Genomic DNA, 19835 nt, shown 5'->3' on the forward strand with positions numbered 1-19835 from the left:
ACGACGCAAGGGTTTCGGGAGGGGCGGGGGACCGGCCAAACCTTTTCCGGGGGGGGGGGGGACCAGTCGCCCGCCTCGCCTGCCGCGAGCAGGGGGCGCCTCTGGCTCCGCGCGCACCGCAGCCGGGTTTCAAAGGGGGCAGACCGCGCAGGCGGCCGCAGAGGTCCCGGTGTAGCGTCCCCCACGCCCTTCGTGCTGGGCGGCAGGGAGAGGAGGGTGCAAAGCGGCACGTGTGCGTTCGGGAAAACGAAGCTACGCGCCCCCCCCCCCCCCCCCGTGTTTTGCTCCCCCTGGCCTAAACGCGTTTCTCTTCCACCACCACCCCCCCTCCCCGGAAACGCCACTCATCAATGCAGTGAAAAGCAGGCGGCCCGCAGAAACCGGACGGCAGGGCCGGAAATTCCCAGACGGGCCGCTTTTAGACGACGAAATCGCCCTTTATCCAGGTGAACTGCTTTGAATAACCTCCCCTCCCCCTTACCTTATTCAGTTCCTCCAGCTGCTCTGCCTGCTTGGCCCTCAGCTCACCAAAGGCTTTGCCACCTGGAACAAAGATCAGGCCCTGTTTTTACGCACCCGTGCGGCTCAAGCAGAGGCAGAGCGTGCTGATTGGTAAACGAGAGATTAGCGTTAGGTGGGGGACACACACACACCCCGGCTCTCACCCACTCCCCCCCCTCCACCTATGGAGTTCTGCATTGGGAAGTCTCGAAGCAGCGACGCTTAATAACAGAAAAACTAAAAAACAAGACAACAACAGGGCCTGGCCTAGCTGACCAGCAAGGTGGGGGGTCCTTGGGACAGATAATGGAGGTCCGCGTTAGAAATGGGGTGGAGAGACCGATGAGAGAAAGACTCTAGACTGGACAGACCGGCTGGAACAAACGCTCTGTACTGTCCTTTTATGAGATTATTGTATATAATTAATAAAAAAAACAACCCTCCTAAATCAAAGAAAATCGTTAACTTCCCTGTTATCAGATGGGTAAATTGGAAGGGAAGGTGAGTTTACTGTGCTGCTCATCATCAGTGCTCATCCCTGTCACCCCAGCCCCAGTACACTGATACGCCCGAGGCCCTGAATACAGCACAGACAGCTGAAAAGCGGGTATTCATCAGAGCCCCGTGCAGGCCTCACATTTTGATACATGTAGCGCATGAACGCAGCACTGAGAGCTACAAAGCAGATCTCCATCAGCACCCCGCGCAGGTGTTGCACTGATACACGTAAAAACATGAACACAGCACGGATAGCTGAAGAGCAGATCTTCATCAGAGCCCCGCGCAGGTGTCGCACTGATACACGTAAAAACATGAACACAGCAGGGATAGCTGAAGAGAGGATCTTACTCAGCGCCCCACGCAGGCATTACCCTGACATCCCATAAAACATGAACACAGCACGGATAGCTGAAGAGCAGATCTTCATCAGAGCCCCGCGCAGGTGTCGCACTGATACACGTAAAAACATGAACACAGCAGGGATAGCTGAAGAGCGGATCTTCCTCAGCGCCCCACGCAGGCAGTACCCTGACATCCCATAAAACATGAAAACAGCACGGATAGCTGACGAGCGGATCTTCATCAGAGCCCCGCGCAGGCAGTACCCTGACATCCCATAAAACATGAAAACAGCACGGATAGCTGACGAGCGGATCTTCATCAGCGCCCCGTGCCGGCGTCAGACCGATTCGTGTTAAAGCACAAACACGGCACGGGCGGCCAAGGAAGGTGGAGCAAAACAGAAAAAAAAAAAAAAGCTGGTGCTAGGAGAGTTATACCTGCCCCCTGCTCAGCCACAAGAAGAAACCCCACTTAAACTTTTCTGCTTCAGCGTTGGCCAGAAATATCCATTGATAGGCCACCAGAGGTCAGGTGAAGGTCAATTGTACTCCCGCCTCCTCGCATCTCACTTCCCTTTCTCCCTGCCGCTCAGCGGTCCTGGTCTTCCCCGGCTGCTGCTGCTTCTCCTCCTCGGCCGGAAGAGACCAGGGACTGAAGCTTCCCCATTTTCCTCGCTGAGGCCCGGTGATGTGTTCAGAGGAAGCCCGGAGGGAGGAGAGAGGGACCCAAGGGGGAGAGACGGCGTGGGAGGGTCCAGAGAGGGCCGAGGGGAGTCAGCAGCGCAGCCGCCACGGACGACCACGGACGACGGTACCAAGAGGTCAAAGGCTTCATTCATCTCGTGGGGCAAGGCCGCGAGCCACAGTGGTCACCAGTACCCTAGATTCACCCCACGGCCAGGCACGGTCAGTGTCTAATTGTCGCCCTGCGGTCAGGAGAATCGGTGCCCTGCTGCCGTTTCCTGGAAGCGAACATTCAGCCTCCCCCTAGCACTGCAGTCTCATGGCCCCCCCCCGCGCCCACAGCCCCCGAGCTGAGTCCTCCCCCCAGCACTACTGCCTCGTGGGTCTCTCGCTCACTGCCACCCAGGCGAACTCTCCCAGAATTAGGGCCTCATAGGACCCACACTCGCTGCCCCCGGCCGAGCTGAGGCCTCCCCAGTTCTGCACTTCATGGGTCCACACGTCCACTGCTCCCAGGCTGAGTCCTCCCCAGTACGACAGCCTCACGGGTCCCACACTCACTGCCCCTGGGCCGAGCCCTCCACAGTACCACAGATTCATGGGTCCCACTGCCACCAAGATGAGTCCTCTGCACTACAGTTTTATGGGTCCCACACCCACAGCCCCCCAGCTGAGTCCTTCCCAGTAATACAGCCTCACGGGTCCCACACTCTCTGCCCCTGGGCCGAGCCCTCCACAGTACCACAGATTCATGGGTCCCACTGCCACCAAGATGAGTCCTCTGCACTACAGTTTTATGGGCCCCGCACCCACAGCCCCCGAGCCGAGTCCTCCCCAGTAATACAGCCTCACGGGTCCCACAGTCGCTGCTCCCGAGTTGCGCAGAATAAGATAAAAGGAAACACACGAAGCGTTGTACCCGTTTTCCTCTTACCCTGAGCGCTGTCTTTCCCGCTCATAGCTTCTTCCTTTCTGACCCTGGAGTTCTATCATCGGCTGCCGAGTTTTACTAAGAGATAAAAGCTTCACACTTCCTCTTTCTAAGCAGAGAGAAAGAAGCTCCCTATGAAAGCCTGCCTGCTGTGTCCACCCCCCCAAGCAACCTTGTCCCTGACTCGGAGCGGCACCGGAAGACTGACACCCCCCCCCCCCCCACACACACACACACACACACATACTGCTCCTTATCTGTCTCTCTCACACATACACACTCAGTCCTCCTACCGCAGTCCCTGCTGTTTCATGCTGGGGTGTGCTAGAGGGAGACTCGGCCCTCCCGCAGAGTCCCTGCCTGTCTCACCGCAGGAGGTGCTACAGGAACACTCAGGCGTTCTGCACAGTCACTGCAACTTCCTGGCAAGATGGGGATTAGCGCTACAATCCGAAGGGGGAATGGGGCTTGTGCAATCACCCTGCCTGTGTACGTGTGAGTGTGTGTGTGTGTGTTTACAGTCTGACTTTCACTAATAACTTTCCTATTCAGTGTCCTGTCCACCCCAGATTCCTAGGGCATGTCTGGACGGACGCCAGGATTTTGACAGGAATTTTTTTTTAATTTATTTTTTTCATTCGCGAAGATGCACGCACACATTTGTCATCCCCCGATGACTTTTTAAAGTTTTGCATCTGGAAGCAGACCAAATCGGCAGAACGTGCCGGGCGGGGGGGGGGGGAGGTGTCCATAAGGATCACGAAGGGATGGTTTTTGAGGGTCCGCATGTTCCACGAATGTGCATACGCAGTTATACTTCCTTTTTGGCAATTATGCCACCTAATAGCTTTTTCGTTTTGGTGCAGCAAAGTTTCAGGACACGACGAGGACCCTGACAGGGGGTTGCGTTTGGTCAGATCCACTGTATTCCAGGAAAACGCTCACGCCATGATGCCACCTAATGTCACTTTGGTTCTACGTCCTATCCACACCAAATTTTCGGGAGATGTGAAGGGTCCACGAGGATCATGCCAAGAAAATTTGTTGGGTGGTTTGGGAGGGGGCAGGTTAGCCACATATTCCACGACCAAAAGAAATCTCGGCACAGACGAAAAAAAAAAAAAGTAGCTGATGCTCATCTGTCTAAACATCATTTGGGGGCTCCATCCATCCACTTTCAGATAGATAGCCTACAGTGGGGGGAATAAAAGCTGAACGCTACAATGACTTTACCCAGAAGCAGTCATCCTGCCAAAATCACCCCAAGAGTAAACCAGGAAAATCATGCACAGAGAACCCCAGACTAAAAGCTAAAGGTCTAATTCATAAAAAAATGAATGCAAGTCCCTACCAAACACTGACTTCCAAAAATAAGAACCTCGTCCTCACCAGCAAGCGTGGCGGCGGAGCATTACGGCACAGGGCGGCATGAGGAGCTGGGCGGCTTACTGTCATTGACGGAGCCACGAATTCTGCTTTGTAATCAGAAAATTCTAGGGGAAGCGTGTCTGTGAGCTAAAAGTAGGCCATGCAGCCAGGCAACGACCCTAAACATTCAAGTCAGTCCGGTATGGCATGCTGAAGAAGAAATTTCATGTCTTAGACTGGCGATGTGAGCGACCAATCCAACGGTCACAGGAAACGTTTTATTAAAGTTATTGTTCATCCAGGAGGTGGCACCAGGAAGATACTTGCTGTTGAATCCTTTGATTGAACAAATAAAATGTATCCTTTTTGCCTGAGCTGTTTATTCAATGGTGTTATCGTCCGCTCCTATCAGGTTTAAGATTAGGATCTACTCGTGTTTTGTGCTTCAATACTGATCATTCTTGTTCTCAGTACAGGGAGAAAATACATTGCAGGCCTAATTTAGCTACTTCAGTTTTTCAGCTGCTAAGTTTGGCACCAGCTGAATTTAGATGTGTAAGTTATGTGCTGATAAGAGGCTCCTATAATGCTAAAAACATCTAAATTTCCTATCACCTAGTTTAGATATATTCTGGATCTTGGCTTACCTTCACAACAGTTTAACTTCCTTTATCTTCTAAAACACCACATCAGGCAATACAAGCCTCTTCAGAAAGAACATTAACTTTAAATTAAAAAAAAAATTACTAATGAAATGCTGGCCTGGATTCACTGCTTCTCTTACTCTGTGCGCTGGTCCACACAATTCACTAGTTACAGCTACTGTTATCCTGTGAAACAGGCCCCATACTCGCTAACAAAGACCTCTCTCAATTTTAAATCTCCCCGTACAATCCACATGCACTTAACAGCACACACAGTCCAGCTCAAATTTTCTCTAGGATTCACATTTCAGAGACTCAGACTAAACAGGGTGGCTCTTTTTATAGGAAATTTCATCAAAGTAAGGGCTACCCACTGGATGAATCATTTTCAGCAACTGACACCTTACTTCTTATTGGCTAAAAGAGACAATTAGCAGGAGGTCACCTAATGAGGTGATGTAATCAGCAGGTCACTGGGCTCTAGCCAATGATATCCAACAATATTAAGGAACCTAAAAAAACAAAAAAAAAAAGAATGATCCCCATGAAAAGCATCTCCAAAGGTTAAAATATACAGGATAAAGGTATGCCTTTAACCCAACACTTACCCTTCCTTCCCCACCTCCCCCTATCCCTTCCGAAAATCCCGATACAGCCCCAGTAAGATCTTAAGGGTCAAATAAGAGAATAACAATTTGAAGAAACATGCATATGTTTCTTCAAATTGAAATATTTACATTTAAATAACAAATAAGAAATATTTACATTTCAGTTGGCTGAAATGTAAATATTCTCTTTTTTAATTCCCTCCCCCTTTCTGGTCCTAGTTATTATTCCCTGTTTTTTGTAACTTTCTCACGTCCTAATTATTGTTTTAATATTTTTTAAGTTTCACACTATATTTAATGTTGAATTGGGAAATGTTTATCACTATGTTACTCCCTGCCTCCACACACATGTTAATTGTAAACCGGGTTGATGTGATTCTTATCATGAAACTCGGTATAATAAAAATAATAAATAAATAAATAAATAAATAAATGCATCACTTTCATTATAACAGTTTTCACAGCAAACAAATCACTCTTATGCTTTACAAAAATACTTTTAGCTTATTTTCACACTAGCTAATAAGCCTTTCATTCTAAACAAGTAAGGGTTGCTTTCAGCCCTGCGTCAATTATTTATTTAGGGAAAAACCACTGGTCAACAACGTTTCTCCACAATACTACCTGTATCACATATTTTGGGCTTTTCAATTGATGCTTCAGGAATCTTTCCAGCAGAAGACAAGATAAAGACAATCCATAATGTCCCTAAACTGACTTCTAAAAAGGAGCTGAGTTAGTTAATACCTACGGGTGCATCGCCGCTCATAGCTTTGTGAAGCATTGTCAAGATTTTAAATTGGACTCTGTTCCACTGGCAACCAATAATAGAACAGGTAAAATGTCATATCTCAAAGTGCTAGTGAGGATGATAGTGGCTGAATTTTGAATATGACTAGAACGTCCTTCGGTAATCATAAATAAACTGAATTTCAGAAATCTAGCTTGGAGATTACTAGCGACTTGCAAGACCATTCTAAAGTAATTTGGTTCAAGATAAGGCTTAAGTTTTTCTGCAAAATTCTGAGCTTCCACAAGGACGGCTGAACCACTCTTTTTGATGTGAGACTTACATGAGAGAATCGAGTCAAACATGACTTCTAAATAACCTACCTCCTTAATGGGACAATCCTGGGATGCAACTGATGATGGAAAGTATGATGGTGATCTACTGAAGTAGATGATCTCAGTTTTATGAGACAACATTTTAGGCCGAGACCTGCAAGTAATTACAGGTTAACCGTAAATGGATGCTGAATAACATCGTTGACTGTGATGAACCCTGGGGCATACCAGTGGTCAGGGGATGAAATGTTTTATATATCTCTCTGCAAGTTAGGTATTTCAAAGACATTTCAGTACCAGTCCTTTGATCTTCCATTTGGTAAAAGTCATCAATTTGGTAAAAGACATCTATTGTCTAACTTATTATCAGCTCGTTGGTATGGGTACTAGTCTTTATCATTTGATCTTTCCAGGCGATAAAGAAATATCAAGTGTCATGGCGTTTGATGTTCCCAGGGACCCCCGAATGGTCCTTGGGGCCATCCCAGCTCTTCTTCAGCACATTGGTGCCAGGAAGACTCAGGAATGAGGGAACACATGGTGATAGGGTCATGCCTTTGTACCATCCCTGCGCTCAATATATTGATTCTTGCTCATCAATCACTGGAACCTGTTCTGATCCACAGCTATTCTATTCGCGGTACAAAGTCTTCCGGAGATCTAGCTAACGTGCCTAAAAATGATCTTTCCACTGTTCCTTTTGGGGTCATTCCTAATATTCTATTTGCTTTCTTGGCCGCCGCCACCCAATGAGCCCAAGGATTACAACATATTGTCCTCAATGACACCAAGATCCTTTTCCTGGCTGGCTACTTCCTGGGTTTCTTTGGGTTTTTTGTGTGTTTGTCTGTTTTATCTGAAAAGAATAGTGTTGAGGATAATATTTGCCAATAAATCTCCTATGTATAAGAATAATAGATTAAGGGAATCAAATCATAACCGGGGGGGGGACAAACAAATATTTAAAAAGGAAGAGGTCAGCACATACTGGGCCCTTGCGAGAAGATGGCGTAATGCCGAGTAAATATAGGTAAGGTATTTGTTTTTCAGCCATGGCTTTTTCCATGAACGCCATCCTACATATTAGATAACCATTGTAGTATGGCAGGAGGAGGCCATTTTTTTTCCACCTAAAGGCTTAAGGCGCTTCTAGCTGCCACCAATCAGCGTTTAATCAGGCTGCCTTGTAGGGAACTGCCTGGTGGTGTTCGCCAGGCCCGAATACGAAACAGTCCTGGATCTCAGGCGATTGCAAGTATCGGTTATTTTTCTAATGGCATGGTGAACGGATTTCCCAAAGGGGATAACCTCTGGGCAGTGCCACCGAACGTGGGACACAGATCGTTCGTGTCCAGTCTCTCCAGCATTTCTTGGAAACGGCAGGGGGAAATTCGCGGTGGTCTCCTTGCAGTTCAGCACCACAGGTGTAGCATTTTGAAGCCGGCAAGTCACGTCACCCTCTTGTTACCTCGGGGTAGCAAACCTAAGAGGGTCATTTCTCAGGGCGCGATATTTTATCATGAGAGCAGCAGGGGTGCAGCGCTGCGGAGCCCGGGAGCCTCGGCGAGCTGCCGCCAAGAGGGAGAGAGAGAGAAAGAGGGGGGAGCCTGGAACCACCGCCGCTAAGGAGGAATGCTGTAGCGACGGGGGGAGGGAGGTGTGAGGGGAGAGAGGGACCTGATAAACAAGGGGCGGGGGGGGGGGGGGGGTAGAGATGGGGATGCTGCAGAATGGGCGACTGGGAAGGTCTGCTCGATACCGTTTTATCGTCCCGGCTTCCGTCCAGCACAATAATCTCCGATACTTACCCAGAAGAACAAGGAGTCACGTTTTTCTACTGATTTTCTCCTCGTTCTTGTCCTAATGAACCCTGAGAAATTCCCTGGAAAATTAAAAAAAAAAAAAAAAACCCAACCGAAAATGAAGGTCCCTTGCCGTATTGCAGCTCAGTAAATAAATCAAGGTCTTAAGATTGTAAACCCTCTAGGCCAGCGCTTCCCGAACCTGTGCCGGGGACCTCCGCCACCAGTCGGGTTTTCAGGATATCCACAAGGAATATTCAGGAGATAAATCTGCATGAACTGAGTCTCTCTCTCTCTCTCTCTCTCTCTCTCTCTCTCTCTCTCTCTCTCTCTCTATATATATATATATATATATACTGAGTTCTTTTTTTTGTTTTAAAGCAAACTACAGTGAATGCGACTAATGGCTCACTCCTTTACACTCGATAAGGCAGGATCCGGCGTATACGGGAAGAGCCTTCCCCCAAAGCGAGAGACACCATACCCGTCCCGGACAGGGCCACTACCTAAGGGGATGGTTTGTACATGGTGCCATCCCACCTGCAGCCAGCAGAGGGCACCGCAACACCGTGAACGCCAAAGACTACAACAAACACACACACACACACACACACACAACTGCTTCCAGCAGTCAGAACTGAAAACCTGTCTCCGCTGGAGGAAAACCCGGCACTTAAGGTTTATGGTGCCCAAACCCAGGGCTGCACAGGCCTGTGAAAGTTCCTGGGTCCAGGGCCAACTCCCCCCCCCCCTCCACTTCAAAGAGAACCGGAAGAGCTGGAGGTCCCCCAAAAATCGTATTCCATCCATGCAAGAACTGTGCAAAATGTGCCACACAAACGCATCCCGAAGCATCCGCTCCCTGGCCTTAGCCCATCCCCTCCTGCCTGCTGCACCTGTCTCTGCCACCCACCCGAGTACAGCAGCTTACAGCAGAGAGAGAGAAGGGGGAAATGATGCCGGGCGCGTGTGTGCGGTGGGGGTGGGACCCGTGAGGTGAGAACACCCTCTTCTGAGAAGTGTAAAAGTGAGAACAAGGCGAGCAGAAAACCTGACTGCTAGCTGCTCCCTGCCACAAACACCGGCCCTGCCAGGGGAGCGCCAGGCCTGAATTTACCTCTGAAACTGTGTACCTGAGGCAGAGATAAAACGCCTGCACCCCTCGCTGACCCACATACACAAGTTACACCATTCACTTTATATTAAGGATAAAACTCCCCCTCCCCTCACTGTCCCTCATACACGAGTCACACCCTATCACTTTATATTAAGGATAAAACTCCCCCTCCCCTCGCTGTCCCTCATACACAAGTTACACCATTCACTTTATATTAAGGATAAAACTCCCCCTCCCCTCGCTGTCCCTCATACACAGGTTACACCCTATCACTTTATATTAAGGATAAAACTCCCCCTCCCCTCACTGTCCCTCATACACAAGTTACACCATTCACTTTATATTAAGGATAAAACTCCCCCTCCCCTCACTGTCCCACATACACAAGTTACACCCTATCACTTTATATTAAGGATAAAATTCCCCCTCCTCTCACTGTTCCCCATATATTAGTTACACCCTATCACTTTATATTAAGGATAAAGCTCTCCTCCCCTCACTGTCCCATATACACAAGTTACACTGTATCACCTTATATTAAGGATAAAATGCCACCCCCATTGCTGTCCCATATATGCAAGTTACACCATATCACTTCATATTAGGGATGAAATGCCTACTCTACTAATTGTCCCCTATACATGAGTTACACCCTATCACTTTATATTAAGAATAAGACAACCCCTCCTTTCACTGTCCCACATACACAAGTTACACCCTATCACTTTACATTAAGAATGAACACCTGCTGTCCTCTGTGTTCTTTATTTTGCAGGTCCCAAGTTACGAGATCGCTGTCACCTCTCTTGGGAGGTGGAGAATGAACACCCCCCCTTCCCTCCCGGGGGGGGGGGGGGAGGGACGTCCCTCGATGTCGACACCTCGACCAGATCACCGCTGATAGCCTGACCACTTTCCGTGACGGTAGTTTGTGCCAGTTCTCTGCACTGCTTCACAGCCCATTGAAAAGGAGACAGTGAGTGCATCTTAAGCCACCCCCAAGCGGTGGAGGCCTCCGAGGGCCCTGCTGACCCTGACCAGAATGGGAGCCGGAGACAGGAGGAGCCTCCTGCCCCTGCTTTTTATGCTCTCTGCAGGTAATGCCAGCTCTTCCCTGCCCTCTCTCTCTCTCACTGCCCCATCATCCAAGGGGCGAGGGGGCGGCTTGTCTGGTGCCCTCGGGTCTGGAGCCCTCTCGCCCTGGTCTAGCCTTCCTTCTCTTCCTGTAGGCTCTCCGTGAGCTTCTTCTCCTTCTCCCCCTCTTCCTGAATCTATCCTAGACAGTCAGTTCCCTCCCCACCCTCTATCTTGTCTGGTCCATCCCCCTATCCCCGGTTCCTCATTTCATCTCCACCTCTCATCCTTCCTGTCTCTCCCCATCTTTCCCTCCACCCCAGCTCGCTCCCTGTGCGTCTTTCTCCCTAATATCTTTCTCCCTCTCCGTCTCTCCTCCTTCTTTTGCTACGTTCTCTATTTTTCTGTCTCTCTCTTTTCCTCCTATCCCAGTCTCTTTTTCTCCTTCTCTCTCTCCCCCCCCCCCCCCCCCCCCCCCCCCCGTCATGGCCGCTCTCTGCCCCATGCCCTGCACGCTCACCCCCCACCTCGCTCCTTGTCTGTCTCCTACGTCCACTCGTTCTCACTGTCTCCCTTCCCCCTCATCTCCCCCTCCCTCCCAACAGCCGGCGCCCCTGCGCCCTGGTGGACAGTGCAGCTGCGCCCCTCAACGCTGAAGGCCCTGGAGGGGGACACAGTGGAGCTGCAGTGCACCTTCTTTGCCAGCAACGGACAGCTCCTGGCGCAGGTCTCCCTCTTCAAGGGCCCCGAGCGGGTCCCGGTCCCCCAACACACCTCCGCCGAGCAGGGCCGCGTCTCGCGGGAGGAGCTGCCCAGGGGCGGGCTGCCGGAAAACACCACCGGATTCTCCTTCAAGATCCAGGACGTGAGCGTCTGCGACAGCGGGACCTACCTCTGCCAAGTCGACTTCTTTGGGGGCCCGCTGCTCAACGGGACAGGGGCCACGCTGCGAGTGCACAGTAAGTTTCTCGCCGATGCAGGGGCTGGGAGTGTTGGCGCATGGATATCGTGTCAATGGGCACATCTGACACATCTGGCAGGCTTTACCGTCCACACCGCGATGTCACCAGACCTCCACGTCCTTGTGCAACCTGCCCCCCCCCCCCCCCGACATCATCGCAAGGTCCCACCCTAGTGCAGTCCACTTGTGATATCACTTAAAGCTCCACGTCCCCCCCCCCCCCAACGCGCCATCCACTCGTGACATCCGTGGTACTCCACGTCCTCAGGCGCGGTTCGCTCCCGCCAAGAACTCCATGACTCGGTTCGGTCCGCTCATGGCTTTGCTAAGGCTCCGGGTTCAGTCTACTCGCGACGTCACGAAGGTTCCACGTCCCCCATGCGAGCCACCCGTGCCACGTCACTAAAACACCGCGGCCTCGTGCAGCCCACTCCGCCGCTCCGCTCAGCCCATTCATGATGTCGCTCGAGCTCAGAGTCCGCACGCAATTCGCTCGTGGCATTGCTGAAATCCCACGTCGCCGTGCGATCCCCCCCCCCCCCCCGTGACATCACAAACGTTCCGCGTCCTCGTGCAGTACGCTTGTGACGTCCCTAAAGCTCCACGTCCCCCGCAGGGCAAATTTAACCCCTTGAGGGGCCCTAGGCAAAACCTTTGCAGATGGGCTCCCTTTTATTTATTTATTTATTTTTTCAATATTTGGATTTTAGATTTCGTTACTCACCTTTTCCAATTCAGACTCAAAGCGAGATGCAATCAGGTGCAGTGGATATTTCCCTGCCCCAGAGAGCTTACGCTCCCAATGGCACTGTTTACTAAGCATTTTTTTCCCCATAGACAAAATGGGTGAAAACCTTTCGTAAATGAGCACCCAAGTTTGCATCTGAGTCATTGGAGTTTGAAGTAATTTTCCCAAGGTTACAAGATGTATCAGAGAGAGAACTGGGATTTGAACCTGGCTTTCTGCTTTAATCACTAAGCCACTATTGACCACTACCATTAATCTGATGCCGCTGGCTCACTTGTGCCTCGTCCTTCCAGCCCGTGGATGCCGGTGCAAGTTACCCCTCTACCTACTTCCCGCCCGCACGCGTGAGGCGTCCTCCATCCAGCCTGTGCGGGCCGGCACGAGCCCGGTGTTGGGGGTCACGCACTATGGGCAAGGGGCTGGTGCCAGGGTATTAGGCAGGCCTAGGTCAGTGGTTCCCAAACCTGTCCTGGAGGACTCCCCCCCCCCCAGTCAGAGTTTTTAGGGATGTATGCGACGAACGGGCCTGAGACAGATTTGCAGGCGCTGCCGCCAACCGTGTGCAAATCTCATCTCGTGCGCATTCATTGCGATATCTTTAAACCCCCTGCGGCTGGGGGTCCCCAGGACAAATTTGGGAACCACTGGTCTAGGTTAACCTTCAGCCTTGTGCCCCCTTCCCTACATTAAACTGTGCTGTTATTTTATTTATTTGTTTGTTTTTATATCCCGACATTGGATCGAGATATCACATCGGTTTACATGTAACTGAACAGAAACAAGGCAGAAGCTGCTTATTTTACATTGCAACATTGTAACTTAAAGAATAATTTAGAAAGATAAATGTACATAGTAACTTTGAAAGGTTAATTTACAAAGTAACTTTGAGAAATAACATTTAACATGTGATTTGGAGAAGATAGAGAGATGGGGTGGCATAGAGGATTAAATATGTAGTTATTTTATAAGAGGAACTATATATATATATTTTTTTTTAAATCAATAATCTTATTTTTCTCATCTTCCATCAAATCAGTCCAGTGTCTGTGTATTTTATACATCATACAGATATGTTTCAAAACTCAGGTCTCCATGTCTGATGAATGCGTCATCTGTGTTTTTGAAGGGTAGAATAAAAAAAAAGAAAGAAATGCAACATTTTATAAATGAACAGAAATCATAAGAACATAAGAACATAAGAAAATGCCATACTGGGTCAGACCAAGGGTCCATCAAGCCCAGCATCCTGTTTCCAACAGTGGCCAATCCAGGCCACAAGAACCTGGCAAGTACCCAAAAACTAAGTCTATTCCATGTAACCATTACTAATGGCAGTGGCTGTTCTCTAAGTGAACTTAATAGCAGGTAATGGACTTCTCCTCCAAGAACTTATCCAATCCTTTTTTAAACACAGCTATACTAACTGCACTAACCACATCCTCTGGCAACAAATTCCAGAGTCTAATTGTGCGTTGAGTAAAAAAGAACTTTCTCCGATTAGTTTTAAATGTGCCCCATGCTAACTTCATGGAGTGCCCCCTAGTCCTTCTACTATCTGAAAGAGTAAATAACCGGTTCACATCTACCCGTTCTAGACCTCTCATGATTTTAAACACCTCTATCATCCCCCCTCAGCCGTCTCTTCTCCAAGCTGAAAAGTCCTAACCTCTTCAGCCTTTCCTCATAGGGGAGCTGTTCTATCTCCTTTATCATTTTGGTCGCCCTTCTCTGTACCTTCTCCATCGCAATTATATCTTTTTTGAGATGCGGCGACCAGAATTGTACACAGTATTCAAGGTGCGGTCTCACCATGGAGCGATACAGAAGCATTACTACATTGGTTGAAGGAAATCGCTGAGATGGTTGGCTGGACCCCCACTCCCCCACCCTTACTACTCATCAAAGAAAAAAAATTACAATTCTGTTGTCACCTCGATAAAAGTGACATAAACTTCCGCCATTACCAGACGCATCGTGAAATAACACAAAACCCTGCAAACCCCCCCCCCCCAAAAAAAAAACCTGCCATCAGAACCCGTTGTACCGAAATGGCACTAACTCCCAGATATCGAGATGGTAAATTCCCTAGGTAGGGATAAGGCCCCGGGCACAACTCTATGCCTGCCACACCATTTAATAAACTGAATGGGGTAACGGCTATATTGGAGAAATTTTGTCCCTTAGTCACGGTTTTCTCTCATATTCTAAGAACATAAGAGCGTAAGAAATTGCCATGCTGGGTCGGACCAAGGGTCCATCAAGCCCAGCATCCTGTTTCCAACAGAGGCCAAACCAGGCCACAAGAACCTGGCAATTACTCTTTCTCTCTCTCTATCCCTCTTTCTCTGCAGGGAGAGAAGAAGAGAAAGCACCGGGCCCTGAGGTCTTCCACACAGCCCTGCAGCTCACCAGGATCTGCCTCCTGCTGGTTCTCATCTGTCTTGCATCGTATCTCATCGTCATCTCCAGAGGGAGCAGCCTGCATCCCAGAGCCCACCGGCACCCTGTACACTCAGGAGGGTCCGTGCTGACCTCAGAGGCAAGGCCATGGCAGGATGAGAAACTCAGAAAGAGCAGGCACCAAGGACGGACAGGGAAGGGCCCAGTGGCTAGTTCAGGAATATAATTTTATGTAAATTATGCATTGGTATGAAGGCCTGAGCCCTAAAGGGACCCTTTATATTATAGACAGCCCCATGGCTACCAGGAAAACCATAATAAAAAAAAGTGGTGTCTTCTGTCTCAACTGGATTGGAAAACAAAGCTCAATTAAAAAAATGGAAAAATGGAAAGTAATTGTTGCACATTATATGTCCCGATTCCTAAGGAAAGGGCAGGTCTCCTTTAACATGTCACGGACACTGATTCCAGCCTGAGGAAAGGGCAGGTCTCCTTTAATACCACACACACACTGATTCCAGCCTGAGGAAAGGGCAGGTCTCCTTTAATACCACACACACACTGATTCCAGCCTGAGGAAAGGGCAGGTCTCCTTTAATACCACACACACACTGATTCCAGCCTGAGGGAAAGGGCAGGTCTCCTTTAATACCACACACACACTGATTTCCAGCCTGAGGAAAGGGCAGGTCTCCTTAATACCACACACACACTGATTACCAGCCTGAGGAAAGGCAGGTCTCCTTTAATACCACACACACATGATTCCAGCCTGAGGAAGGGCAGGTCTCCTATTAAATACCAACACACACACTGATTCCAGGAAGGGCAGGTCTCCTTTAATACCACACACACACTGATTCCAGCCTGAGGAAAGGGCAGGTCTCCTTTAATACCACACACACACTGATTCCAGCCCAAGCAAAGGGCAGGTCTCCTATTAACACCACACACACACTGATTCCAGCTCAAGCAAAGGGCAGGTCTCCTATTCACACACACACACACTGATTCCAGCTCAAGCAAAGGGCAGGTCTCCTATTAACACACACACACACACACTGATTCCAGCCTGAGCAAAGGGCAGGTCTCCTTCTGACACACACACACACACACTGATTCCAGCCTGAGGAAAGGGCAGGTCTCCTTTAATTCCACACACACACTGATTCCAGCCTGAGGAAAGGGCAGGTCTCCTTTAATACCACACACACACTGATTCCAGCCCGAGCAAAGGGCAGGTCTCTTTCTGACACACACACACACACACTGATTCCAGCCCGAGCAAAGGGCAGGTCTCTTTTAATACCACACACACATGATTCCAGCCTGAGGGAAAGGGCAGGTCTCCTTTAATACCACACACACCACTGATTCCAGCCTGAGGAAAGGGCAGGTCTCCTTTAATACCACACACACACTGATTCCAGCCTGAGGAAAGGGCAGGTCTCCTTTAATACCACACACACACTGATTCCAGCCTGAGGAAAGGGCAGGTCTCCTTTAATTCCACACACACACTGATTCCAGCCTGAGGAAAGGGCAGGTCTCCTTTAATACCACACACACACTGATTCCAGCCTGAGGAAAGGGCAGGTCTCCTTTTAAGGCAAACATAAAAACCTACCTGGGTGAGCGTTTGCCTCAGGCGACTTCGCCAACTTTCAGGGGTTTCCACAACCGTCTGCAGCTTGCGGCTTATTTGGGTCAGCGCAGTGGAAGAAGCCTGGGGTTCAGTGTGTGAGTGGGGGGGGGGGGAGAGAACGAGGGTCTGCGAGGGGGGGGGAGAGGCGGCCACCTCCTGATTTATTTATTTTTATTTATTTAAAAGTTTTTATATACCGCACAATGGATAAATATATATCCGTGTAGGCGGTTTACAAGTGGTCAAAGCACATACATAATTTAAAAACAGAAGGGGGAATGAGGGGGACGGTCGATGACAGAGGATGTTTTAAAGGCAATTGTCACAGGGCTTGGGCAAGTTCCTGCAGGAGAAGCCCGCAGACCGTTATTAAGCAGGCTAGGCTTGGGGAAATGCGCTTCTTATCCCTGGGATGAGCAGCTCGGGATCCTGCCGTCGTGTGGCTTGTGAGCTGGCTCGGCCGCTGTCGGAAACGGGATACCGGGCTTGACGGACCCCCACGCTGAGCCCGTGCTACTGCTCTCACATAACATGAGATGTGACGCCGGAAGGGAACACGAATCAGCTGTAGACGCACAGGGTCTGAGCCCTCGCACGCGCGCGCTCACACGCGCTCACACACGCGCACGGATTCCTTCCTGGATCCGGGACCACAGGATCTCAAGGGAAATTCTTTACGCTGGGCTGATGAAAGAACAATCGTGGGGGGGGGGGGGGGGGGGGATCTGGCCTTCCCTCAGACTAGTTACGACTTCCCGAACCCTCTGCACGGTTAACCAGGAGTGCCAACGAGTTGAAAACTAGCTGCGAGTGAGCTGCGAGTGAGCTGCCAGAGGGGCTGAAAATGAGCCAATGACCGTTTTAATCTAGTGAGAGCTGTAAGAAATCTGCGGAGGGTTTGCGGCCCCATTACTGTAGCCCTGGTGCGCTTTCTTCCCGCTGCTCCGTGGACCTGAGAAGACGTGTGGGGTGGGGTGGGGACGACGACAGAGGAAACCGTGATGGTGGACAGCGGGAGGGAGGGGGGGTGGAAGGATGGGCTGAAGAAGCACGCGCGTCGTTCCCCTCCCCCCCCCTCCCCCTGTGGTATACCTTCTTCTCTTTCTGGGTCACCCAAGTATTCTGAGAGCAAGCAGGAAATGCAGAGGTGGCACTTTGAAAAAGTCTCTCCAACCGGTCCAACCGCATCACTTAAAAAGAACAGGACCCTCCCTTTCCAAACTCGGCCTCGTCAGGCGACCTAGTTACTGAATGGAGACTTTGCATCAGTCCTTGCTGGGTGAAAGCCCAGTACTGGCAGACCCAGGCTCCAGTCTCACCGCTGCCACTAAATTCTCCCTGCCTGACAGCCTAGTTGGGAGAAGACAGTGGTGTAACAGCTTCAGACCCAGGCTTCAATCCCACCTCTGCCACCAACTCTCACTGTGTGAAAGTGGCAGATAAACATTACAAAGCTCTCTCATCTGTGGCTCTGCAAGGGATGTGCAGCCAATATATATATATATATATATATATATATTTTTTTTTTTTGGCACACACTTCTATTTAGTGCACAATATTTCAATTTTTGTGTACATTGGTTTTTTTTTTTAATGCACACGAATTGAAACAAAATTAAAAAAACAAAACAACAATGCACATCCCTAATTAACAGCACTCCCATAGAAAATCCCTCTACTCAGATCGTTTTGGAGAAAGGCAGAGCTGCAGAGGCAGCATTCACAGTCTGGCAGGAGGGGGAGATGTGGTCATTGTTAAGGTTGACACCTGGTGGCTGAATTTAGAGCCCAAGGTACAGGGGTTCTGGAAGGAGTCCTGGCTCCTGACCTCAGGACTGGCTCTGCGGTGACCATACTGGGAACAGTGGAAGGGGATGGGGAGGGGGGGGAGAGATCTAATAAAATAAGGGGAAAATCCCTGGGTAATTGTAAACGAGGACTCGTAGGGACCAGAATTACAGCACCGGTTCTGACTGATAGGAGGCACTACCAGGCCAAATAAAAGACAGAGGCAATAAATCTTGGGGGGAGGGGGGGGGGAGCTGTTATTTGCTCCAGTGTTGTCAACCGTTCTTGGAAATCTGCCTGGGATGTTCCCTCTTCTGTGTAAACTCCACTCCCAGCGATGGGAGGACCCTGCCACAGTGCTCAGGGTCTCGTAAGCTCCAGTCTCTCGAGAATATTAAATATCTCTTAACCCAAGTCTCGCTCTTCACCTGCCCGTGCTTTATTCTTACTTTATGTTTATCAGTGGGACACCTGCATGGGGTTCGTGATGATGATCAGCACAGCTGCACCTCCCGGTTCACTTAGGCTTATAGCAGCTCCAGCATCTGGACAGGAGAAACAGTTGTGTAAGCACTAAACTATCTCCTCAGAAAACCAAAGAAGGAAAATCAGAACAGGAAAAGATGGACGAGGTGGGGGAATCTTAATGATTTTGCTTGAACTTACATCTGAATTTGATTTTAAAAGATTTTTTATGTTTTTGTTTTTTTTACTAGCATCAATGATTTTTTTTTTTTTTAGGCATCAAGAAGCAGAAAAGAGAGATGGTTAGGGTCAAGGAGAAAGAAAAGGTAGAAAGAGGAAGAAGCAGAGAAATAATAGAAAAAGGGAAGTGAGAGCCAGCAGTCGGGTCTCGGGAGAACATAAACCCAAAAGGTGCAAGTGCTGAAGTCCATGTGCCCTTAGCGCACAGAGAAGTACGTGCACTCCAGCCCCAGCATCTGCCTGCCTTGTTTATTGATTTATTAAAACACTGATCGTCCAACCTATATCGAAAAAAAAATAAAATCGTGCTAAGCCTTCTTTCATTGGGACGAAAAATGTTTTTAAAAAAAATCATCAGTCATATACCTTTCGGCCTGAGCTGGGACCCCAGCCGTGCTTCAGAGGAGCAGCACTTCAGGACACGCAGCCCACACCTGTAGCCAGAAACAGTTTAGGGTGCCTCTTCTGCCTTAGCAGCTGCACGTTCTGGTAAAGGACCACCACTGGGGCCTGACTGCTGACCTATGGCCTCAGGATGCCACATGAGCATTTGGAAATCATTTAAAAAAAACCAACTTAATATTGGCCAGCGTCCCAAAAGATTGCAGAGAATGATAATGCCCCATCATCCCCCCTAATAATATCAGGACACCCGTATGACAGTAATAACGAGAAACAAAAGTCGATTTCCTAATTCAATTTGCATATAACTTTAGTTTTCTTTTTTTTTGTTGTTTCTCAGAAGCCAATATCAGTTTTCTGGCCCAGAGGAGAAGAAAAGCAGAAGCAGAGACTTCCTGAAATGTAGTGGGGGGGGGGGGGGGGGTGTCGCTAAGAATGATTTGGCAGTGAGGATCTCAGGCAAGAAAAGTTATGGGCAAGTAAGTGGCGGGCAAAATATCCACCTCATTATACAACCTCGTCGCTGTCCTGGTGCCAGCTGCAGCGGCTCA

At 49.4% G+C, this 19835-nt stretch overlaps 2 protein-coding genes across 7 annotated transcripts in view; one reads left to right on the forward strand and one right to left on the reverse strand.

The window, feature by feature from the left end:
* The window catches only part of AIF1 (allograft inflammatory factor 1), a 38013-nt gene that overhangs the window by 2687 nt on the left and 15491 nt on the right, over positions 1–19835 (reverse strand). For 2 of the 6 annotated variants that reach the window (XM_029585915.1, XM_029585918.1), the window contains exon 2: positions 482–543. In XM_029585915.1, coding sequence (XP_029441775.1) covers positions 482–543 — 62 coding nt within the window. Of the gene's footprint in view, positions 1–481; positions 606–2961; positions 3119–3251; positions 3385–19835 lie in introns of those variants that run through there. The other 4 variants (XM_029585917.1, XM_029585920.1, XM_029585916.1 and 1 more) reach the window with 4 other exon arrangements.
* On the forward strand, positions 10462–15091 carry LOC115081446. The gene is made up of 3 exons (XM_029585914.1): positions 10462–10659; positions 11242–11595; positions 14697–15091. Exons 1-3 carry the CDS (start codon positions 10605–10607, stop codon positions 14969–14971), a joined length of 684 nt encoding a protein of 227 aa, XP_029441774.1. The 5' UTR covers positions 10462–10604; the 3' UTR covers positions 14972–15091.

This window comes from Rhinatrema bivittatum, unplaced genomic scaffold (genome assembly GCF_901001135.1).
Source record: "Rhinatrema bivittatum unplaced genomic scaffold, aRhiBiv1.1, whole genome shotgun sequence".
Taxonomy (NCBI): Eukaryota; Metazoa; Chordata; class Amphibia; order Gymnophiona; family Rhinatrematidae; genus Rhinatrema; species Rhinatrema bivittatum.

What these genes read in the sequence shown, in the direction of transcription:
- LOC115081446 (XM_029585914.1), top strand. Translation starts at nt 10,605, where the DNA reads ATGGGAGCCGGAGACAGGAGGAGCCTCCTGCCCCTGCTTTTTATGCTC. An exon ending in GCTTTTTATGCTCTCTGCAG is followed by an intron (nt 10,660 to 11,241) that starts GTAATGCCAGCT and finishes CCCTCCCAACAG; the next exon opens with CCGGCGCCCCTGCGCCCTGG. An exon ending in GGCCACGCTGCGAGTGCACA is followed by an intron (nt 11,596 to 14,696) that starts GTAAGTTTCTCG and finishes CTTTCTCTGCAG; the next exon opens with GGAGAGAAGAAGAGAAAGCA.